The 22381-nt window shown below is 48.6% G+C and overlaps 10 protein-coding genes across 10 annotated transcripts; 3 read left to right on the plus strand and 7 right to left on the minus strand.

Annotated features, from left to right (window-relative positions):
- Positions 1–809: 809 nt before the first annotated feature.
- N7519_002971 (uncharacterized protein) lies at positions 810–1517 on the minus strand (the record flags this gene model as incomplete). The annotated part of the gene is made up of 1 exon (XM_057289749.1): positions 810–1517. One exon carries the CDS (start codon positions 1515–1517, stop codon positions 810–812), a length of 708 nt encoding a protein of 235 aa, XP_057150951.1.
- Positions 1518–1877: 360 nt separating this feature from the next.
- Positions 1878–2795, minus strand: N7519_002972 (uncharacterized protein; the record flags this gene model as incomplete). The annotated part of the gene is made up of 3 exons (XM_057289750.1): positions 1878–2443; positions 2503–2643; positions 2696–2795. 3 exons carry the CDS (start codon positions 2793–2795, stop codon positions 1878–1880), a joined length of 807 nt encoding a protein of 268 aa, XP_057150952.1.
- Positions 2796–3374: 579 nt separating this feature from the next.
- On the minus strand, positions 3375–4463 carry N7519_002973 (uncharacterized protein; the record flags this gene model as incomplete). Its single annotated transcript, XM_057289751.1, has 4 exons — positions 3375–3755; positions 3811–4041; positions 4093–4257; positions 4308–4463. The coding sequence occupies 4 exons, from the start codon at positions 4461–4463 to the stop codon at positions 3375–3377; spliced, it is 933 nt and encodes a 310-aa protein (XP_057150953.1).
- A 770-nt stretch (positions 4464–5233) lies between these two features.
- On the minus strand, positions 5234–6647 carry N7519_002974 (uncharacterized protein; the record flags this gene model as incomplete). The annotated part of the gene is made up of 5 exons (XM_057289752.1): positions 5234–5383; positions 5435–5756; positions 5867–6099; positions 6236–6325; positions 6369–6647. The coding sequence occupies 5 exons, from the start codon at positions 6645–6647 to the stop codon at positions 5234–5236; spliced, it is 1074 nt and encodes a 357-aa protein (XP_057150954.1).
- A 916-nt stretch (positions 6648–7563) lies between these two features.
- Positions 7564–12013, plus strand: N7519_002975 (putative RNA helicase/RNAse III; the record flags this gene model as incomplete). The annotated part of the gene is made up of 9 exons (XM_057289753.1): positions 7564–7665; positions 7720–7760; positions 7802–7853; positions 7907–8159; positions 8214–8361; positions 8420–9484; positions 9536–9663; positions 9715–10923; positions 10944–12013. 9 exons carry the CDS (start codon positions 7564–7566, stop codon positions 12011–12013), a joined length of 4068 nt encoding a protein of 1355 aa, XP_057150955.1.
- Positions 12014–12203: 190 nt separating this feature from the next.
- On the minus strand, positions 12204–13489 carry N7519_002976 (uncharacterized protein; the record flags this gene model as incomplete). Its single annotated transcript, XM_057289754.1, has 3 exons — positions 12204–13110; positions 13163–13398; positions 13484–13489. The coding sequence occupies 3 exons, from the start codon at positions 13487–13489 to the stop codon at positions 12204–12206; spliced, it is 1149 nt and encodes a 382-aa protein (XP_057150956.1).
- Positions 13490–13722: 233 nt separating this feature from the next.
- N7519_002977 (pyrroline-5-carboxylate reductase family protein) lies at positions 13723–14641 on the minus strand (the record flags this gene model as incomplete). The annotated part of the gene is made up of 2 exons (XM_057289755.1): positions 13723–14027; positions 14092–14641. The coding sequence occupies 2 exons, from the start codon at positions 14639–14641 to the stop codon at positions 13723–13725; spliced, it is 855 nt and encodes a 284-aa protein (XP_057150957.1).
- An 874-nt stretch (positions 14642–15515) lies between these two features.
- N7519_002978 (uncharacterized protein) lies at positions 15516–15960 on the minus strand (the record flags this gene model as incomplete). The annotated part of the gene is made up of 2 exons (XM_057289756.1): positions 15516–15581; positions 15637–15960. 2 exons carry the CDS (start codon positions 15958–15960, stop codon positions 15516–15518), a joined length of 390 nt encoding a protein of 129 aa, XP_057150958.1.
- Positions 15961–18858: 2898 nt separating this feature from the next.
- On the plus strand, positions 18859–20355 carry N7519_002979 (aldehyde dehydrogenase family protein; the record flags this gene model as incomplete). Its single annotated transcript, XM_057289757.1, has 2 exons — positions 18859–18891; positions 18949–20355. 2 exons carry the CDS (start codon positions 18859–18861, stop codon positions 20353–20355), a joined length of 1440 nt encoding a protein of 479 aa, XP_057150959.1.
- A 364-nt stretch (positions 20356–20719) lies between these two features.
- On the plus strand, positions 20720–22324 carry N7519_002980 (amidohydrolase; the record flags this gene model as incomplete). The annotated part of the gene is made up of 5 exons (XM_057289758.1): positions 20720–21091; positions 21144–21337; positions 21438–21572; positions 21698–21752; positions 21815–22324. The coding sequence occupies 5 exons, from the start codon at positions 20720–20722 to the stop codon at positions 22322–22324; spliced, it is 1266 nt and encodes a 421-aa protein (XP_057150960.1).
- Between the last annotated feature and the right edge of the window lie 57 nt (positions 22325–22381).

The following is a 22381-nucleotide window of genomic DNA, read 5'->3' on the forward strand; positions in this document are numbered from 1 at the left end:
CACGAAGAGATCAACATGTAATTCATTGGCGGAATACGCCGAGGCGCGCTGGATTCCGGTGTTCACCATTATAACTGCGCTGACAAAATGGCCATTTCTAGATGGAGAAGATTATTCGGAGAAATGTTGAATTATACACTCGCAGGTGTCTGGCCCGAGGATTTGACTAATAATAATTAGCCAGCCCGAGAAGGCCAGGCCTTGGTGTACTTTGTAATCGTAGAGATGGTACCTAGGTAGATGGTACTTTCCGGGTATGTTGGAGATATCTGGTCTGATGTTGCGCCCCAACAATAAATCAGATTTAGACATCTTTTGTGTGGCATGTCCATAAAAACCACAAAAGACACAAAATTCATAAGATATGCTTTCCCTCAACTCTCTACATAGCTAATAGTAGTACATTATGGAAAGATAACCCCCTACCCCCTTCGATGTAGCCAAGAGCCAGATAGGGATAATGGTGCACTAAGTAAACTGAACTGTAGCACGACATATGTACTATTTTATGTTATCCATACCGTAAGGGCCATTTCCCCCTTTGGTTCAACACTTTACCTATGTACCAGGGTAAGTAGACCATATATATACATGATCTGGGGTCAACGGGGTCAACGGTTTTTGAGATTCTGCTGGAACGGTCCAGAAAGGATAAACTATAGTCCGAAAGCCGGTGCTCACAAACGCTAGCCGGATGTGGACTATTGGCTCTTTGTTTTAGTCTGGACTCCCAATAATGGCTCAAGCAACGGTCATCCATGGATTGTCCTGTTGTGTCTTCGTATTCGTGACTACATATGTACATGTAGTTATATGCACATAAACTTGATATCCCTATCCCGCAAAATATCTGGCCAGCTATATGTTTCTCCAGAAATGCTACCATTGCACCTTTTGGTCCATATTGTCTCGAATATCTGCTTGGCGGTCGATGCATAAACCAATGCTGTCGTCCGAGCGCAATTATCAAACCAAGAGGAAAAGAACGACTGTAACTCGGGGCTAACAGCCTCACAAGCAGTGATAAAAGCTGGCCATATCAGCGCAGCATTATTACTGCCTTTCTGATCTCTTTCCTCTTGTTGAATTTGGGTTAGGTAGCCCCGAATTGCATTCACATTGCCCTGCAGCATTGTGGGATCAATTTCGTATATTCGGCGATGGAAGAAAATTGATAGTGCCGTATACATTGCTTGTGCTGTCGCAGTCTTGACCACTGGGAGGGCTCCGTCGTAAAGTTCAACACCACCTGGATTTGTAGTCGATAGCAAATGATCAATGGCCCTTTCAAGGCCCTTTGCTCGAGTCCAGAATTCCTTCAGACTGAGCCGACTCCCTGTTGCATCAGACATCATGGACAAATCTCGCTCATTGGCAAGGCGGATCACTTGGGACAGTAACATGAGAAATATTTCGTCGATTCCGTATAATGTGGGAAATAACGTTGAGCTCCATCGGCCGGGTATCGCAAGGTGGAGGTCACGTTGGGCCATGCTCGGGTCCTTTTCCATGCTCATTGTGGTCGTCGAAAAAATTTTAGATTCGGGTAGACACGGAAGTCTCCACCATATGTTGTGTTGTCGTTCAAAGCACCGCTTGTCCGTTAAATTGACGCTTCATTCTATCAGCAATGCATGTTGTCTCGGCCATAATGCGCATATAAGCATAACAGTGGTGCAATGCTCTTTTGTTGGCTGACAGCGCCGGTTGGCTGAGTCCCTTGACACAGATGAGCTTTTCTGTTTGGACGAGATAGGCACGTCGCATTTCCGGGTCTCCTTTTATCATCTGCATCAGAATGTTAGCGGTGGACAGTGGATTCGTGTTGGTGTCATACGAAGACATTTGAGAGACTCAGCATTGCCATGAGAATCTCCTTATATTTGCTCGTCTTCGTAGCCGAGATACAGCTTTCCTCCATGCATCGTTGGAAGTGGTATTGAGCCCGTGCCAAGTAGGTCCCTCCCGAGACTGTCCATTCCTGAAGGCAATCTACTGAATTGTTCCCCAAGTGAAAGGCACTTGTGCTCCATACGGCGTTTAATAGGGCAAGCCGTGCATGGTTGGAAGACCCATTCAGCATCAGGTCTGCCAAAGTTGCCATCGCGCATGGCAATACCAGGCTCATCCAAGGTGTCTCCTTTCCTCGGCGTAAAGGAGGAGATCAATGGGACAATTCGCTCTTTGTAATGAGATAGGAGACTCCAGCCTTCGATATTGCCCACGTAAATGTATGGATTGAGCCCTGCTTGTGGACTCGGCTCATGGAAATTTGTTCCAATACTCAGAAGCGGCTCTGGATTCGGCCAATCTAGCAGCAAATCGTCACTGTAATCTGCATTTAGAGCATCGAAGGCATCTAGACTGAACGGATTCTGGCTAAAATCCTCCTCTACTGGCAGCTCCTCCAGCTGCTCAAACCAGTCATTGGGGAAGGCGGCGGCTTATTTCTACTGGTAGGTGGTAGATCAAGCGGGAGTGGTTCTGGACATCTGAAAGCACCAAAAGGGCCCCGAAAAAGCGAGAATGGTTCCGAGCAATTGGTATCCGAGTCGAACCTTTCCAGATCAACAATTGCCTGGTCGGGATTCTGGTCTGGTACAGAAGAGACAAGCTCAAGAGTCATGTCTCGACGTTCGACATCTACCAAGCATTGTCAGAACTAGCCCGATGGAAGTTGCGATCAAAAACGAACCTGTGAAGATGGAGTGGCGGTGCCTGGCCGCATTTCCCGCATTCAACCATCGAATATCCTCCTTGTCATGGATAAACGTTAACTGAACGATTTCTTGCATTTTGAGGATTGCTGTACCTCGGTGAAGTTGTGGTTCTGATACAAGGCTCTGAGTCTCCGAGGACGAACCCCAAATGGGAATGTCATTCCCGATATCAATATCGCACCTGCGCAGACATCAACAACCTGGCCGGGCCGAATGATTTGGTATTAATTTGTATACACTCATTAAATTCTTAGCCCATCAATATTCTGGTAAAAATGTTCTGGGTGCAAGAAAATTCTGGTTAACTCACTTTTTTAAGGGAGCGAATATTGCTCGTTCCGGGAACTTCTTGCCTGTTGGACTCTGGCCCCTCTTCTCGGGACCCAACGTTGAGTCTTGATGGTCATCTTCCAACGTTGTGGGGAAGTAAAATAAACATTGTACGTTTTAAATGATGTTCATCGCGTCGAGCTCTAATCGACACATCCAAGGCACACTAGCCTGTTCACTCGAAAAGAAAAGAAAGAAATGAATTATTCTGCAAAATCTCTTATAAACATAGCTGAGGTCCGATGATAACATTTCAATCCGAAGAGCAACATGAGCACATAAATACATGTATAACTAGACGCCATATCTTGATCGGACTCTTGTTTAGGAGAACAACTTGGCGATCCGCAGATTGTTGTAGTCCCAGGCCGTAATATCCTCATATTTGCATGGAGTAGCAGGGGTGATGAACTTCTTCAATGGGCACAAGGAAGCGACACGGTTTGGCTTCGCAAAATAGGCGACAGAATAGCGCTTGGGGATGACCACGTCAGAACCCACTTTGACGGTGGGCGGATAGGTCACCCGGTGACATGCAGCCATGAATGTGTCATTGGTCAGGCGCTGAAGCGAGTCGCCGATATTCAGAATGATCTCCGACTTGCCACCTGAGACGACATCATGGAAGGTCCCCAGATTTTTCTGGTCTTCGACCTGCAGACCACCTGTGGAATCTTGGAACAGCATGGTAATTGTGCCTGAAGTCTGTGTGCTCCGCAATGCGCGTGGCAGTTCCATCTTCTAGAGCGGATGCTGGCACGGCTGGGTAATGAAGCAGGCGGAACTCATTCTCGGCCTTGTTGTGTAGTAGTCTCAGATCTGGTGCCGAGATCTCAAGGGCCTGAGCCAGTGCGTCGAGAATCTCTAACTCGACCTTGAAGCAGCTTTCATAGAAATCCTCCATGAATTTGCGGAAGCCGGGAAGTTTATCCTCAGCTACCCAGATGTTGTCAACAAGGCTGTCGTGTGGGGAGCCCATATCGAGAGTTTCCTGTGCTTGTTAGAATGGACGTTCACGGCGGGTCATATAGGGAGCACTCACCTTGATATCCCGAATAGACTTCCCTTGAGGAAGGCCTTTCTCATATCCACTAATAGAAGAGACAGATTCCTGGCCAACGTAGCTATATCCACGGTTGGGGTTTGCCTCAGGCGGATGTTTGGCGGTCATCTTATCCTCTAGTGAAAGAGAGAAAAATCGACGGGTCTGGCAAAGACAGTCAGTGGACATACAATCCCTCCTTCGAGAAACCTTACGTAGTCAAACATCTCAGCGATCAGATCTTCCGGGAGCCCGTGGTTCTTTAGCTTGGCCACTCCACGCGTTTTGAGTGTGTCTAGGAGGGCTGCCGAAATTGCATCTCTTTCCTCAGGAGAACCCTTCAACAGGGACAGATCAAGAGCTTGCGACATGATTCTGCACGTTGTTTTGGGCAATCTGTTTGGAGATATCGTCCGATACAGGGATTTGCTTAGTTTTTGAGATATGAGTGATGAAGACCTTAAAAACAGAAAGCCATCCTATGTTGGACTATATATATTCGATCATGGATGAGGGCCTACAATTGAAGGTCGCAGGTAATAACTTCACTTGGAAGGTAATATTGGATGTATAACCACACAGATATGTAAACTATGGATTACCTTCCAAGATTCCATTCTATCTTCGTCTTTCACGAAGCCGAAGTCGCTAAAAGGCGTTCCAAAAAAGGCAATACGCATGCCAAGACTACCGCAACAACGCTTCTTCCAATAAGAATGGAAAACCATAGTGGATCACCTTCCCGTTCTCAAGTCGAGATAGGAAACTCACAATACTCCTCTCTGATGTCCCATCGATAACATCGATATATGAGATACTGGGACAAATATGATTGGGAGACTAGAAGCCATAGTTATTGGACTAATGAAACGGGTTTAAATTCAATGATACCAAACAGAACAGAACAACATACCAATTATTAAACATGGATGTCAACCTTGGAAGGCATCAAGAATTTCTAAAACGTTCGCTCCCTTTTTCTTGACTCCGTCTGCGTTGGAAAATGTTATTCTTCAATGTTAAACCCGGTTCCAACGGATAATATCCGATGTTGTACCTGCTGCTCGTTCAGGTGTGCGACCTTGCGCTAGGATCTGCTCACAACCGGAGCTTGCTGCATGAACTGTGAGAAGCTTGTTTGTTATGCCCAAAAGTTCATCTCTTGGATCTCGGCGTACTGTCGAGGACCACTGTCACTTTCCTCTTGCTGTTCCAACTTAATGGACGGCTGTGGGGTCTCAGCTTTGGGGAGGGCGAGGGTCCGAAAGTAGGTGTAAAAGTTCATGTAGGCCTGTTTAACGGGGCCCTCCTCAAGGGCATCGACCCGTTGCTAAAACAGAACCATGGCTGAGTTGTAGCTAAAAGCATTTTCAAGAGCAAGACGATCTTCGTCGACGCCAATGCCTAGAAGCAAGAACCTAAGCTTTGGGCTCAAGGTCTGCATAAGGTCGCGGATAACAGTGGCTTCAGATGGCGAAATATTGTGTTGGACCAGTTTAACAGCCATATGGTTGTGACGCCACCTCTGATGCATGGTCTCCATTGTACCGACGGCCGTGAATAGCTCCCAGTATTTGGGAGGCGATTCGACGCCTGCTAGCTCGGCCCAAAGTGTCGAACGTAGCCGAGTTATCGGAATCGTAAACTGTTTGGTTTGGGCTCCTCTCGTTTACCGTTTTACTCCCGGCCGATGATGAGTGCGATGATAACGGGAGGGAACCTTGAGCTTCATTACCGCTGTCTGGTTTCTTGCGTTTGCGGCAGGTTGTATTACCTCCAGTTCTCTTTTGTCGGATCGGCAAATGCCCCCCACTGGATTCTGATGAAGTTGATGAAGTCGCTGGTCCGCCGCTTGAACTCCGCATCCGGAGACAACTTGTTTTTCCACGCCGTGCAAGGCCACTGGTCTTGTTGAATTGCTTCGTTCGTGTCGGCAGCGTCAGCGCCGGGACCAATCAAGGTATTGAACCCAAAAAGAAGTCCCATCTTCTGATACCCGGATACACTCTGCCCTGCCAGTACAAGGCAATATCCCGAAACGTCGCTGCATCCCCTGAGTGAGATCCCGTACCACCGACAGGCACGTTTCCATATATCCTCCGTAAGATTCGAATCGCGGAGTAAGATCTTCTTTGGCTCATACTTCATACTCGGTCAACTGGACATTGAGGGTATCAAACGTCTTTACATGAGAGGATGCGACCACCAGACCAGCTTCGAAAAACTGTTGTCCCTGTGGGTAATTGTCGGCCAGCAACCATCCAGCATCATTGTACCCCCCCTGTGAAGACATAAACACCTTTCCAGGCGACAAGCGTCCGCTGGTTATTCCAGTAAAAGGCAACAGTGGGTGCTTTGGGAACTCGTTCTTTTCGTACGTCCCCTCGGCTATCAAAGTCGTAGGCCAGGTATCGGATGCGATAATCCGCAGGCAAGGTCAGAAGGGCGTAGATGACACCTGCATCCGACAGGCGGACATTCTTGGGGTTCCACTTCCGCTGGTTGATGTTTGCATCCAATTCTGCTTCAATAGAGATGTGGTCAGGTGGATTCATAATTTTTCAGGTACAGAGGGAGGCCATGTCTTCCTGGCTGGACAGGATGCCTGGTGTGAATCCAGGGACATCGCCCTCTTTCCATTCAACTGGGTCGTTGCATTTGTTCTCCCACTCCTGTTGAATCCACCGCTGGCATCTCTCACGCCATTGCGACAAGTTCCTCATCCAATCCTCAAAATTTCTCGTGGAAGGGCAGGCCATCTCACACGCCCGGAGGGAGATAGATGTAGATGGCACCGAGATGGGTGTTGGTTGACGGTAATTTGGACTTGGAAAATATGAGATGATGGCTTTTCTTCCGAAATGGAGAGGTCACAACAGGTAAAGCGCTGCTGCGAATTGGGAAAGAGAGAAAAGAAAGGTTAGTTTTGATAGACAACGAAAGAAAGGTAGGAGAATGGCAGGAATTGAGATGTTGAAGAAGATTATGACTGTCTTTGAAAATATGAGGCGATGGATTGTCTTCCGAAATAGAGGGGTCACAACAGGCAAAGGGCTGCTGCGCATTAGGAGAGAGATGGAAGAAGGTTTTTGATAGGCAACAAAGGAAAAGTGGTAGGTAGATGGCAGAAAGCCACAGGTTGAAGAAGAAGACTGTATCTGGAAATATGAGGTGAGAACGGATGAAGTAAAGAGAGAAGATGGAAGATCCAGTTGGGGAGTTGAGGAGTTGAGGTCAAATCAAACAGAACCCTTGGCCTTGGAAGTATACAAAACACCCAAAAGGGAAACGGACGGGTCTCGACAGTCATTGGACCAAAGCTGCGCGTTGGCCGCTGCGGGAAGCCGTACCCTCCCCCCCACCAACAAACTGTCTCGGGCTTTCCTCTCATCTCAACTTCCTTTTCTTTTCTTTTTCTTTTCTTCTATTGCTCTCTTTATTAACGGTCTCGCTTGAGACTTGTTGCTTATCATGGATTCCACGGGCCTGAGTAGTAATGGTGCTGCCTACCGGTCTCGTGGGTACCAACTCGAAATGTTAGAGGCTAGCCGCAAGGACAATATCATTGTCGCGGTATGTTCTCCTTTCTCGAGATTGCGACTTCGGAAGATGCTAACTATTTTATAGATGGACACGGGGAGTGGAAAAACTCATATGCATGTTTGGAGGTTCACCTTTATCGGCACATTTTCCTGACTGTTTGCTTTAGTGCCATTCTTCGGATCATAGATGAGCTTGAGAACTCCGATTCTCCAGACAAAGTGAATAAACTCGTTGGCTCTTCTATATGTTCCTCAGCTCACATGTGGCACAGCTTATTTGGTTTCTGGCTCCGACTGTGGCATTGAGCCTTCAGCAGCATGAAGTTATCACTAGCCATATCCTCTCTGTGGAAACTAAAATTTTAACTGGTCAGGACAATGTTGATCGATGGACTGAACAAGGTATCTGGGACAAGGTGCTCAAAGATGTCCGTGTGGTTGTCTCAACATATGCCGTCCTTGCTGATGCCTTGGGCCATGGTTTTGTTCGCATGTCCCGACTTGCTCTCCTTGTCTTTGATGAGGGTATGTGACACTAAAATGCATCCCAAGAATTCATACTAATAATACTTAATACAGCTCATCATTGCACAAAACGCCATCCGGCGAACAAGATTATGCAAAAACACTACCATCCTACCCTGCTGAGGTCAGGCCCAAATGCTGTACCTCGCATTTTGGGACTCACTGCTAGTCCTGTGGTTCGGTCGAGCCAGAATGAGCTTGAGTGAGGCTATCTACTACACTCGGATAAGTCTCTCCAATAACTGACCATCTTTACCCAGAATAATCGAATCCAACTTGAACGCAGTATGCAGGACTCCACGCGTCCATCGCACTGAGCTTTTGGAAAACACCCATCGCCCTCACCTAGAGCGTATCAATTACACAACTTTTGACGAAGCACATTATGGTTCTGGGAGTCGACTACTTTTACCTCTCATAGAATGTTGCAGGGCCTATAACATAGAAGATGATCCTTGGATCGAATCGTTGCGGTCAAAGGATCACACTGTGGAGCTGACCAAGGCTCTCACTACAGGTAAAACCTTCTGTAGCGAGCAACTGAGGAATTTCCAGGCGCGCAGCCGTCACATTTATGAGGAGCTGGGAGGTTGGGCTGCTGACTTTTTCATCAGCGCTTCAATTGACCAACTTCAGCGTTCAATCCAAGATGCTAGTGAGATGTCACATTTGGACCAAATGGAGAGAATTTACTTGTTGGAACTCCTGCTTGCAATGCCGGCGCCAGTTTCAGCTGAGGAGAGTAATCACGTATCCATCAAGCTTGAAATGCTTCTCAACTTCCTTGAGAAAATGGATAGGCCTGGGTTTTCCGGGCTGCTATTTGCCAAGCAGAGAGCAACTGTCAGTGTGTTAGCTCGCATTCTATCCATTCATCCCAAAACCAGAGATCGCTTTCAGTGTGCCGCTTATGTTGGTTGGGCGAGTGATAAAAACCGCAAGGGCTGCCTCGGTGACCTACTTCATCGGGATATGCAACGAGATACTCTTGATGAATTCAAAGTTGGCCGCAAAAACCTCATTGTGGCCACTGATGTTCTCGAAGAAGGGATTGACGTCAGTGCATGCAGTTTGGTCATCTGTTACGACAAGCCTGCGAACCTCAAGTCCTTTGTGCAGCGGCGTGGGCGTGCTCGTCATAGAGAATCTATATATGCTCTCATGATCTCAAATGAGGACGAGTTGTTGAACCTGCACAAGTGGCAGGAACTAGAGCAAGCTATGATCAAAGCGTATCAGGATGACGAGCGACGGCGTCGGGAAGCCTATGACCTCGAAGCCACTGAAGAGCATGTGAAAGAGAGACTTTGGGTGGAGAAGACGAGGTAAGCGCAATTCATCCCTTCCAAGACATTTGCTAACATTATTTTCCGTAGTGCTCTATTAACGGCAGACGACGCATTACAGCATTTGTATCACTTTTGCGCAGTTTTACCAGTTGATGAGTATTCTAACAACCTGCCAATATTCTCCTTTGAGGAAGATAGTGTAGGACTGCTTTTAGGTACGGTGACACTGCCAAATTCTGTTCACCCCACGGTTTGACGGACAACAGGGAAAACCTGGTGGCGGACAGAGCGGGCAGCCAGGAAGGAGACTGCGTTTCGAGCCTACAAAGCTTTGCACGCGTATGGGCTGGTCAATGATAATCTCTTGCCATTGACACGAAAACCAGAGCTGAGGTGCTCAGAGGAGACGGTTCTCCCATCCATTGTGCAAGCTGCGGAGCAGTATGACCCTTATGTAGACCTTGCACAAGGCTGGGGTTTGGGTCAGCTTTGCCAGACACGCTTGAGAATATGCAGCAATGGTTCCGTCAATGAAGATCTCGCCATCTGCTTAATTTTACCAAGATTGACCCCGACGCCGCAACCCATTCCTCTCTATTGGGACCCCGAAACCTACATGGAACTCCACTTTGATCCGCAAATTTCGAGTTTTGAGACGACAGTGGAGACACTGGATCAAATGAGAAGAAGCACAGCCCTCTATCTACAAGCTCCTAGCTCGCGACAGCGGGGAGACGACCGCGACTTTGTGGCTCTCTTCATCCCCGACATTTCACATGAACACCTAGGAGAATGGCTTGCATTCCACGAAGGGAAAGAGCCTGCGCTGGAAGTTTACATGAGGGACCCGACTGCTCCACCTCTGGGTATCGTCCGTGACCAGTCCAAATTCAGCGAGCCACGGCTATTCAACAGATGGAACGTTCCAGCCGATGTATCGAAGTCGTCGCCTATTGAAGTGGAGTGTTCATCGCTTCCCCGTCGACGAAATCTCCTGCAGATGCCAGCTATGAATACCGCCGAAGATGGAGAGGCAGACGCACCAAAGAAGTCCTACATTCTGCCTGCAGCAGCTTGCGTCATTGACAAGCTCCCAGCAAAACAGGCTGTGTTTGGACTTTTCATCTCGGCCATTCTGGACCGGCTGGAAGCATCTTTGGTCGCACATCGGTTGAACGATACCATTTTGAAAGGAGTGGGGATCAAAAATATCGCCCATGTTATTACGGCTATCAGCGCACCCATTGCACAGGCCAGCACCAACTATCAGCGATATGAGTTCTTTGGCGACTCTGTTCTCAAATTCACCGTCAGTTGCCAGCTCTTTTTCCGGAACGGCAACTGGCACGAGGGGTACCTCTCGGAGAGTCGTGACAAGCTCATCCAAAACAGTCGCCTTGCTCGTGCAGCTCTCGACCTTGGTATTGACAGCTTCGTTCTAACGAGCCGGTTCACCCCCGGAAATGGACTGCACCGTTGATCAGGAACAAGTTAGAACCCTCGACAGCCAAGAGAAACATATCGACCAAGGTCCTGGCAGATGTTGTGGAATCTCTCATTGGAGCAGCGTATGTAGACGGTGGAATCCGCGAAGCGCAGGCTTGTCTCCATCGCTTTTTGCCGGAGATCAATCTCTTCACGAACGACATTTCACCTCTCATCCTGCCACCAGGTAAAGGCGTGAGCAATTTAATCAATCACCATCGATTGGCTGGTCTGATTGGATACACTTTCAAGGATCCCGCCCTTCTAACAGAGGCCCTCACCCACGCATCCTGCGAGTACGACACATCAACGCAATCTTACCAACGACTCGAGTTCCTCGGCGATGCCGTCCTCGACATGGTCGTCATGGCAGTGATAGCAGCCCACCCCGTGGAAATGGACCAGGGACCAATGACATTACTCAAACATTCCGTCGTGAACGCCAACCTCCTTGCCTTCTTCTGCATGGAGCTATGCGCACCAGAGGAACCTTCCCACAACACCCAATTCGCTAATGGCGAAATCAACCTCGTGCCACGCTATGACCAGATCCACCTATGGCGCTTCCTCCGCTCCCATGGCCCTAACATCAAATCTGCCCAGGAAGCTTGCCTCGAGCGGCACCGAGGTCTCCGTACTGAAATCTGTGATGCTCTGGAAAACGGGACCCAGTATCCGTGGGAGTTGTTCGCCCGCCTGCGTGCCGATAAGTTCCTGTCAGACATCATCGAGAGTGTGCTTGGGGCGATATTCATCGACTGCGGGGGCAACCTGGACGTATGCTATGCATTCGTCGAACGTATCGGATTGGTATGGTACATCCAGCGTGTTATTGCCGACGGAGTTAATGTTGTTCATCCGCGCAACATTGCGCAGAACATGGTGAAGGGAGCAGGTACCTTGGTCTTTAAGAGGAAGAGGGTCGAGTCTGGAGGCGTGGCTACGTACCGGTGCTCGGCTATTGTTAACAAGACTGAAATCGCGCTGGTGGAGGGTTGTGCTTCTGCCGAAGAGGCTGAGGTCAAGGTTGCCAACGTCGCTATTGAGCACTTGACGTTGCACCCGGTGGTTTCCACATGAGCTCGGACTTAGCAGCTTGGGAGATTGCCGTGCTCTGAATGATGTTTATGATTTTGGCTTGAGATTTTCGATTTTGCTTAGTTAGATACCATTTGTGAAGTCTTGAATTCGGACTGCTTTCAGTGACATCGGAAGCAACGTAGCTAATCGACATTTACAAATAAATAAAGTAGTGAAAGACAGTCTACTCCTACGCCTTGTTCCCCTTTGCACCGCGCTTGGACCGACGCACAGGGGCGGGCTTAGATTCCTCCTTGTGGTCCTCTGCATCAGAGCCAATGGAGTCCACTTGTTCCTCCTCACTTGAAGCCACCATAACACCCTCTTCCATGCCCTCAGAGGACTGGGTATCCGCCTCAGCCTTTGACACGGGCTCCCAGGTTCCCTCGGATGGCCCATCTTGACGCAAACTGCTAAGAATCTTTGTTGTCTCGCTTTCCACGCCATTCCAAGCTTTACAGCTGCCACACCGCCAGCGGCCCAGCTCTTCCGGTGTTTTGATCCCAGGGGGAGCCTGGCCGTTCACGAGCCGACACGCGCTGCACATCATGACCATCCGGTTGCGGGGTTGGGTTTCATCTTCGCCCAGCAGAACATCCAAGAGACGGTCGTACCAGTGTGGTTGTTCGGCGCTCTGAGGGGGGAATGCGTTCGGTGCAAAGCTGGCTTGGTCGGTGGGCGTTTGGGGAGGGAAAGGAGGCTGGGGAGAGGACTGCTGTGGGGTCTGCGGGCCGCCCTGGGCTAACTCGATGGGGGGAGAGGGATAACCGGGGGATGGCGGGTCGTTCTGTGTTTGTGATGCAGAGGGAGGACGGCGAATGTTGGCGGTGGGCGGCGGCGGGAGACCAGTGCGGGCCACATGCTGTGGCTGCTGGGCAGGCTTTCCTTTCTCGGCTTGTCCCTTTGGGCCCGGAGAGGGTTTGGGGGACTCACCGCCGTACTTCTCTAGCAGTTGCTGGGTGGAGTTGTACTTGGTTGCGACCTTGAGCTTTTCGATGGTCTCCTCGCGCTGTTTATGGAAGTCGTCAAGGCGGCGTTGGAGGCGAGAAATTCGGTAGTCGAAGACTCTGGAGCTGAGAGTGCGCACACCGTAAATCCTAAGAGCTGGAGTTAGCGATGTGGGAACGTGCAGATTAAGGACAGACGCACAGGACCGGCCCGCCTGCGATGGCTGCATATTCTTTGATTCCCCAGCTCTCCCATCCTAGTACCAGGGCGAGGATGATGGAGTAAAACAAATAGGCAAATGTCGAGTAGAGGGTCCAGAGAGCTTTGACTCGCCGAGAAGACTGACGTTGCTGGTCGAGTCGTGTGGTGGCCTCGGCGATCTTTGTCGACAGCGTGGACAAGGTCTTCTCAAAAGAAGCTGCGGAATTGTCATCGCCCTGGATAAAGTCAGCGGCAGTAAAGCGAAATAAGCAAAAACAATGTATATCACCTTCCAGGGCCAAAAAGAAACCATTATTGTACATGCATAGTATGCCTATGAACTGAGAAGATGGAGCTCGACTGTTGAGCTGTTCCAAGTTTAGGAAGGCGATACGCACGGGCCACATCAAGTCGGAGTTACGGCCCCGACAACTGGGAGTCTACTATTGTCCACGTAAATAAGGGGGTCAATGTATTTGTTTATTTTGCTTCATTTCGCATGAGTATCTCGGATATCATTACACAGAATCCAGCTATTCATATTTGTTGAGTTGCCCTTTCTACGCCTTGGCGAGAGTGTTTCCGAGCTCGGCAGCCCGAGCAGTAGCAGCCTGGACAGACTTGTCGACGATCTCTTTAAAGTTGAGAGACTCAAATGTCTGGAGGGCAGCATGTGTGGTGCCGTTCGGGCTGGTCACATTCTTACGGAGCTGAGTAGGGCTGTCGGAGCTCTCAACCAACATCTTGCCAGCACCCAGACATGTCTGTGTAGCCAACCGAGTGGCTTGTTCTTCAGGGAGGCCTAGAGCAGTTGCACTTGCGACCAGGTGCTCAACCATGGCAAAGAAGTAGGCAGGTCCAGATCCTAATTGGGTCAGATTGATACGTGTTGATGGCATGCCGTATGGCTTTGGACGCAGGAGACTTACCAGACAATCCAGTGACGACATCGAGAAGTTCTTCGCGGTCCACCCATTCGGTGGCCTTGCTAACACTTCCAAGCATAGCATTGACAAGCTCCTTTTCATCCGATGTGATATCCGCGCTAGCGAAAGCACCTGAAGCGCCCTCGCCAACTAGGGCGGGGGTGTTCGGCATCACGCGAACAGTGTGGGCCGTACGGCTATCGCTCGTTGTCAACCATTCCTTCAGGCTATCAAGGGTAATACCCGCAGCAATGCTGACAACAACGGGCAAAGTCGCGCGCGGCGACCAGGCACCACCGAGCTCCTGGCACACTCCCTTGGTAACTTGAGGCTTGACCGCAATGATGACCAAATCGGCATCACCTCCAGCCTCGACATTGGAAGTGGTGGTGCGCACTCCGAGTGCGGCCATCTTCTCGCGGTTGACATCCCACGGCTCGGAGACGCAGATGTTCTGCTTGTTGACGCCTTTGCTCAGCAGGCCACCAATGATGGCGGCAGCCATGTTTCCGCCGCCAATGAAGGCCAATTTGCTCTCTTGGATGGACGGCATTGTATTGATACAGCTGAAACTGAAAGGATCCACGGATGTTCCAAGGTTGTACTGTTCAAGTGAGTAATTGGGGAGTCCCGCACTTATGTAAAATTTGGCGGGGCACCCGGGCAGGTCACCCGCGTTATCGCACCGGCCCGGTATTCCGAGGTTGGAGAAAAGATGTCTATCGTTCAATTTCATTGTTATTACTCAGACTTAATTAATCTTAGGGTGTTCGTACCTATATCACTCTTAAGAACTCGGAGGATAAATCTTGTTGCGGTCAGTGCGGCATTGGGAACAAAGCAATATCTAATCTAAATTCTAGATCTGAGATTGCAAATGTATATCTTCAATTGAAGAACTACCAGGAACTAGTAAAGTAGACTTCCAATGAGATGATATGATACACATATTCCAGTTTAAAGTACGCGAGTTATCCGGAAAGGAACAACCTTGGAAGAGCTCGAGAGGAAGAGAGGTTTTGGGGATTCAGGTGGGGTTTATAATCCCAACAGACGCACCTTCCTAGAATGAAGTTCCATACTTCCCTATTTTCTCGTTGATCTCGTGACTCGCAAAACAAATGATCTTGTGGATGCACCTTCCCCTTCCTCACTTCTATTGATTGGATATTCTGCAGTGGCCATTGCTCTTGGCCGTAACTAAGCGCCTCCCTTACATCCACTCCCTACATGTACGGATGGCCATGGCAACATTTAAATCGAATACACCCCGCAACATGATCCGCTGGTAGCCTGTCAACAGTAGAATTGAAGACTCTGGCTCCCGAGGCTTATGCTACAGTTAAATCATACATAGTATCTCAAAAAATTGACAAATCCAAAAACTTAAACCATCATTCGTAATTCGTGATAATATGCAGTATCAATCAGTAGACACGGTGTGCATGGCTTCCACGTCCATCAGTACCATGCATGCGGCGGGTTCCAGCAGCCTAAATTGAAATGTTAACTCGAATCCAAGTTCAACCAGAGTGGTTCAGTCCTTACCTTGATTGCAGGGCGATGCGTCAAACTTCCTTTCAACTTCAACATAGCGCCGGAGACCTTGTCGCCGAGGGTGGCTTTGCGTTGATGGCGAGTATGGGTAGGTGTTCCATAGGCGTTCTTGTGACCAAAACGATGTCCAGCGCGACCAGTAGGACCAGTACGGCCAGTATGACCAGTATGGCGATGACCTTGGATGGGATTCTGGCGTGTTGTCGTTGTGGTTTTGACAGTGCGCGATTTCGCGTTTGGTCCCTTGAGTTTGGTCATCAGCGTAGGCTTGGTGGTGCGGGTGGTTGTGGTAGCGGGGCGACGTCGATGAAACATTGTGATGAATGAGTGGACTTGGTATGGAGTTTGATATGGAATGTATATTGTATATATAACTGTAGTGGGTGGATTGTTATTTGAACAGCTAGGTGGACATCAGGGTCTTTAAATAAACTGCAGAGGTAGCCACGGAAGATGCTTCCTATAGTCACTTTGATTTCGAGCAGAACGTATGCCAAGTATCATGTCGCCTTCGATGATAACACATAGGAGAGGTTGACAAAGAGGCGTTCAGCCGGCGCGTCACCTAAAGGACGATCTTCCCTAGGTGTCGCCAGTCAGCTTGTACCGGCCAGAAGACAAAATGCTACCTAAAATAACAACATATGTTATTGGTAGATCGTCCTTGCAGATCAGACATTTGGACCGGGATATATATTGAAACTACGTCTCAATGATGGTAGGATGAACAAGATTTCGACAATGACGAGACGTAAGTTGTAAGTTAACTGTTCTGCCCAGGTGTTCCTTGTGTTGTCGAATGGTGAGACTCGGGATGATGTCACTTTAATGTTGGTCTGTGCGCTATCATGGAAGAAGATACAAATTCGTATCGACAACATTAAAATCTTCAACCATCTGTTTATAATATTGCCGTGTTGAGCTCATCTAGAGCTTACACGAGCTAGGATGCTGGATATTAATATTTACTTCGAGGTCGCCACCACACTTTTTCAACGTCTCAACCTTCAAAGCGTACGATATAATCTGATTCCATCCTGCTTATAGCCTACCAAATTAATTGTAGCTCATTTATCGGTACCGGCAGTACCTGATTCTCCTAAAGACCTTTAATATGTCGAAAGCACTCGCACTCATATGACATTACGCGTCGCTAGCTGGCCGTAATTACTTATGTTAAGAAGATACATATTCCCCTATTCATGCTGTGTCAGAGGAAAAGCAGCTAGTCAAAGTAAAATGTCTGGACTTTCAATGGTAAATGGTATATTATAATAATAATTAATCGCTAGGACCTAAATATACCGACAACTGTCCTCATATATCCCAGCCTTTCCGATCTGTGGATAGAATCACATAAGCCACACCTGTGCAAAACAGAACAATTAGCCATAAATCATGGAGTGGTATGACAAAATTAAAATCACAATTTTAAGTAACTCAGAGACCAATATGAAACAATGTAGATAGACACAGATTCAACAAATTCTTTGCAGAAAGGGAAGGTCAATCATCATAGAGACGATGTATATTGTGGCTTGTGGGGAGCAGGAGAGACAAGGGGGGATAGTTACCTGGACCAGTCGGAGCAGTGCCCCCTAGTGGGGGGGCGATTGGTGGCGGCGGGAACGACCAAGGGTTTGTATTAGCCACTCGTGCCTGGAAATATTGTTGCTAAAGCGGCAGCGAGTTATGATCTGTAAAGATAACAATTTGTTTCTTTTTTCGAGAGTGCTCGCGATCGCTGTCTATTAGTCACATAAGTAGTGGGAGAGGAATGAATGTCTTTCTCCACACCCGTCTTAGGTGCGTGAGAATAGGCCAAAAATGATCAGAAAAGATTGTGGTTAATTCCTATGACCTCAAGATGGTTTGAAGGTTAAATCGAAATTCCCCTGAGTGGTCTTAAATACCTGTCGCTGGGGCAGGGCTAGGGCATCGGCCCTATTTCAGAAATTTACATGTAAGGAGAAATTATATATGGAGAACGTCGTCATTGATGGAACCATGTGACGGCGACCCACCGATAAACATACCTAGGTAGACAGTACATTACATGTAGGTATGCTAAGTGCCCATGTGCTAAGGATGTACATATTTGTATAACTGTTAAGACAGTTTGCAAAAAGAAATACTATGATTTTGCCCGCGATTTTCTCAATAATCTTGATTATCCCTTTTTTCAGCAAGTACCTGATCAATGTCCCAGAAGTCTATTCACGTCAATTAGAACATCGTGTGCGCCGAGATCCACGTGGATGAAGAGATGCTTTGGAGATGTGTTAAGTGGCATTGGACTTGGAATTGGATGGTTCTGCCCAATGAGCCCCGTTAAGCGCTTTTATATTGGAAAGCGGCTAAAATAGGAAAGACCCACCCGTCAGGGGAAATATAGCGGGGTGACTTTACAACAAGGTACGAGCTGGATTTCATACTCCGCCAGAATCTTCATTACCTACCCAGTTTGAGCTATGGGAGTCGTTGCAATCAATCTCATTGATATTGGTAGGGTGAGACCATCCAAAATCCAAAGCTGGCATATGCATATGCTCTCCTATATACGTACACCAGGCCATAATGTGATGAGGTGCTCCCTACTAAGGATCAGCGGTCTTCCGCTAACGAGCACACGGCGACTTTTTATCATTGTTCTATGTTTTCCACATTAGGAAAGTCCGAAGGCCAACTTCTAGGGCCGGGCATGGCCTAGTCAGCTGATCTCACCGTGGACTTGTGGTATGGGCCCCTAAGTCGTGAAGTGGTCAAGTACCGCGCTCGAGTCCCGTGGCGCGTGTGATGCCGAAAGCTCACCCCGGCAGCTCCTCGAGGTTATCCATTTATTGGTGTCTTGTGAGGAAACTGAGGGGGGAGAGCAGTACCCCGCACTCTGCCAAGACGCAACGTTTGAGACAAGATCACAATATCACGACCAGAAAGGGAAATGCAACGCAGAGATCGTCAAAATAATGCCATTCGGAGAGGAAAATAGCGCTAATGCACTGAGGTCTGCATACAGAAGTATAGGGTCGGTCTTAGGAGGCTATTTCAGGCGCACTTTAGGCAAGCAATTGCGGGTTTTTGATGCGTCCATGGCATCTTATAAATACGTGGCACCAATCGCTTAGGCTTAGATTGTGCGAGACGCTCTATTTTAATTCGAGTCTTCACCATTTTGATCTTAATCCCCTGTGTTGAAAGTAGAAGCTGCTCAAGATGACCGCGGACGCCAAACCATTGGATTTTTCGGTGAGTATCTCTGAACGCATTGCGCTATCGATCCCACACTTATCCTTGCTGGATTAGACATTTCGCAATGTGATCAATAATCAATTGACCACCACATCGGAAACCCGACATGGAATCAACCCTGCCAACACTCAGCCTAATCCACCCGTACCAGTTTCGACCCAGGATGATCTTGACAAGGCCGTAAAGGCGGCTGAAGATGCCTTCAAGGGTTGGGCCAAGACCACTTTTGAAGAGCGACGTAAAGCCCTACTTGCCTGGGCCGATGCCATTGAGGCTAATGCCGACGGATTCGGACAAACCCTCACAATGGAACAAGGAAAACCCTTGACTCAGTCATCCGCGGAGGTGGGTATGGCAGGTGTATGGATTCGCGGTCTCACCGCTATTGAGATTACCGACAATGTAATCGAGGAAACCGAAGATAGGAAGGTCGTTCAACGTCATACACCCATCGGCGTGGTGGGCGCCATTGTCCCCTGGAACTTCCCTGTCCTTTTGGCCGTCGGCAAAATAGCCGCTGCTGTATACACCGGAAACACTGTTATTGTGAAGCCGTCTCCATTCACACCTTATTGCGGCTTGAAGCTGGCAGAGCTTGCCACCAACTTCCTTCCTCCTGGCGTGATCCAATGCCTGAGCGGCGATGAGTCCCTCGGCCCGTTGTTCACTGCTCATCCTCGAATTGGGAAGATCAGCTTTACCGGGTCGATTGCCACTGGAAAGCGAGTTATGGCTGCATGTGCTTCAACCCTCAAGCGATTTACACTCGAACTGGGTGGCAATGACCCGGCGATTATCTGCGACGATGTTGATATCGATGCCATTATCCCCAAGATTGGAATCCTCTCTTATCTCTGTAGCTCGCAGATCTGCATGATGATCAAACGCCTTTATGTCCACGAGAAGATCTACGATGAGTTCCTGAACAAGTTAGTCACATTTGTCAAGACCCTGAAAGTCGGCGAAGGCACCGAGGCGGATACTTTCTTCGGGCCTGTTCAAAATCAGATGCAATATGAGAAAGCCAAAAACCTATTCAGCAGCATTGGTACTGAAAACCTGAAAGCTGCACTTGGAGGCTCGATCGAGAACTCTTCTGGATACTTCATCCACCCGACCATTATCGACAATCCCCCGGAGACATCGCGCGTTGTACAGGAAGAGCCGTTTGCTCCCATCCTGCCCGTCTTGAAATGGTCTGATGAGGACGATGTCCTTGAGCGTGCGAATGCTCTGGAGACCGGATTGGGTTCTTCTGTGTGGAGTAAAGATTTCGAACGCGCAACTCGGATGGCAGATCAACTTCAGTCTGGTTCCGTGTGGGTAAACAGCCACTTTGATGTGGCGCCCAATGCACCCTTTGGTGGTCACAAGCAGAGCGGCATGGGTGTGGAATGGGGTCTTGATGGTCTGCTTGGGTACTGCAATTCGCAGACTCAGTGGCTGAAGAAGAGTTTCTAGTTTAATGTTTAGTTTTGGATGAGCTCTGTGAATGTCGACAACAGCAAAATTGGGAGACTTCCCCTCAAAGACTGAGCATGTATGATGTATGGATATACCATATTTCCTCACTATATTCCACAATATCGGAGATCTCCCCATGACATGTGTCAATTGCGAGATTCATTGGTTATCTTATCACGCCCCTCAACGCGGGTCTTTGCGTTCATCGGCAGACTCCGTCTCCACTGTTTTCGTCTCACGGGCGGGGGTATTGAATTTGACAATATAAATGGCCCGAGGGTCCTTCTGGGCTAAGCTGCATTAACTTTAGTAACTTGACCACAAAATTCTTTGATAGCCGCTAGCACTCGGACGATCCACCATGCTGTACACTCATGCCACTGTTGTGACCGTGGATACTTCACGCCGTATAATTATCGACGGAGCAATCCGCGTAGTCGGCGATGTTATTGATGATATTGGCAAGACAGATATACTCAAGGGAAAGTATGCAGCCGATGAAGAGTACGATCTCTCAGGTCGGATTATCATTCCAGGGTTGATCTCGACCCACATGCACACGGCCCAGACCTTACTGCGAGGTACGGCTGACGACCTTGAGTTGGTGTCATGGTTATGCGAGAGAATCTGGGTTCTCCAGGGTAACTTTACAGCGGAGGATGGGTACGCTGCGGCACGACTGAGTATCGGAGAGATGCTTAAATCGGGAACAACCTGCTTTTTGGAGAGCATGGTACCGTATCCGTGGATGTTTGTGCCTACCAAGAGACTGACGTAAAATGCAGTTTGCGGATCGATATGGCTTTGACGGGCTATGTCGCGCTGTTGAGGAGAGTGGCATCCGTGGCTGTCTAGGTAAGATTGTCATGGACATTGCAAAATACGCGAAAGACGACGCATGGGCCATGCACCCTGGCCTCGTTGAGGACCGTGAAGACCTCATTACTTGGGACCTTGAAGATGTGGGAGAAGTGGAATGGTGCGGCCGATGATAGAATCAGAGTGTGGTTCGGTGCTAGGACTCCGGGAGGGTATGAGACGAGACTGCCATTGTGTGTCACTTGCTAATAATAAATCAGTGTATCGGACGCGCTTTATAAGGAGATGACGGCCATTTCCAAAGACAAGGGCATACCCATTACCATGCATTGCGCTGAGGTCAAGGCCGATCGAGATTTTTTTCGCTTCGGTCTCGCACACCCCGATGTCATATTGTAAATCAGTTGGCTTGCTGAGTGACTCCACGGTACTCGTTCATATGGTCCATCTGGACGACTCGGACATTGAGTGAGACATCGAATACATGTGGACTGATGCAACGGAGGCTGATGATAGTAAGACTTCTTTCTTCTTCGGGAACGCATGTCGCACACTGCCCAACATCTAATGCAAAGGTAAGTTTCGTTTCCAGGTTGGTTCATACGCATGAGGGACTTGATAATCTGACAAAGTCTAGCTTGCGTCCGGAATCTGCAGGGTGCCAGATCTCCAAAATGCTGGAGTCAATATTGGCCTAGGTACCGATGGCGCCCCGTGTAACAATACATGTGATCTCTTGCAGGAGATGAAACTCGCCGCTATTATTCACAAGGGGATCTCGCAGGACCCCACGGCAGTTCCAGCCGAAAACGTGCTGGAGATGGCTACAATAAATGGGGCGAAGGCACTGGGTTTGGATAAGCAGATCGGCAGTCTGGAAATTGGTAAGAAGGCTGACTTTGTGGCTATCGATGTTCGAGGAATCCATACCCAGCCTTGGTTTAACCCAGTCAGTGCTGTTGTTTATACCGCAACTGGGCGAGATGTCGATGTTGTTGTGGTGAATGGGAAAGTTGTGGTCAGGCATGGAGCGCTCATGACGATGGATGAAGTAGAAATTGTACAGGAAGCACAAAGAAGAAGCAAAGAGGTGGTGGAAAGAGCCGGACTGGGCAAGAAAGTTCAGGCCCGCTGGCCAGTGGAGTGATCAAACGGAGATTGAGGTATCGTGGGATTTTTATTCTCGTTTTATTATTCTACTGTA

The sequence above is a fragment of the Penicillium mononematosum genome (genome assembly GCF_028829835.1).
Source record: "Penicillium mononematosum strain IBT 11891 chromosome Unknown utg000002l:1.0-8112719.0:1.0-8118358.0, whole genome shotgun sequence".
Taxonomy (NCBI): Eukaryota; Fungi; Ascomycota; class Eurotiomycetes; order Eurotiales; family Aspergillaceae; genus Penicillium; species Penicillium mononematosum.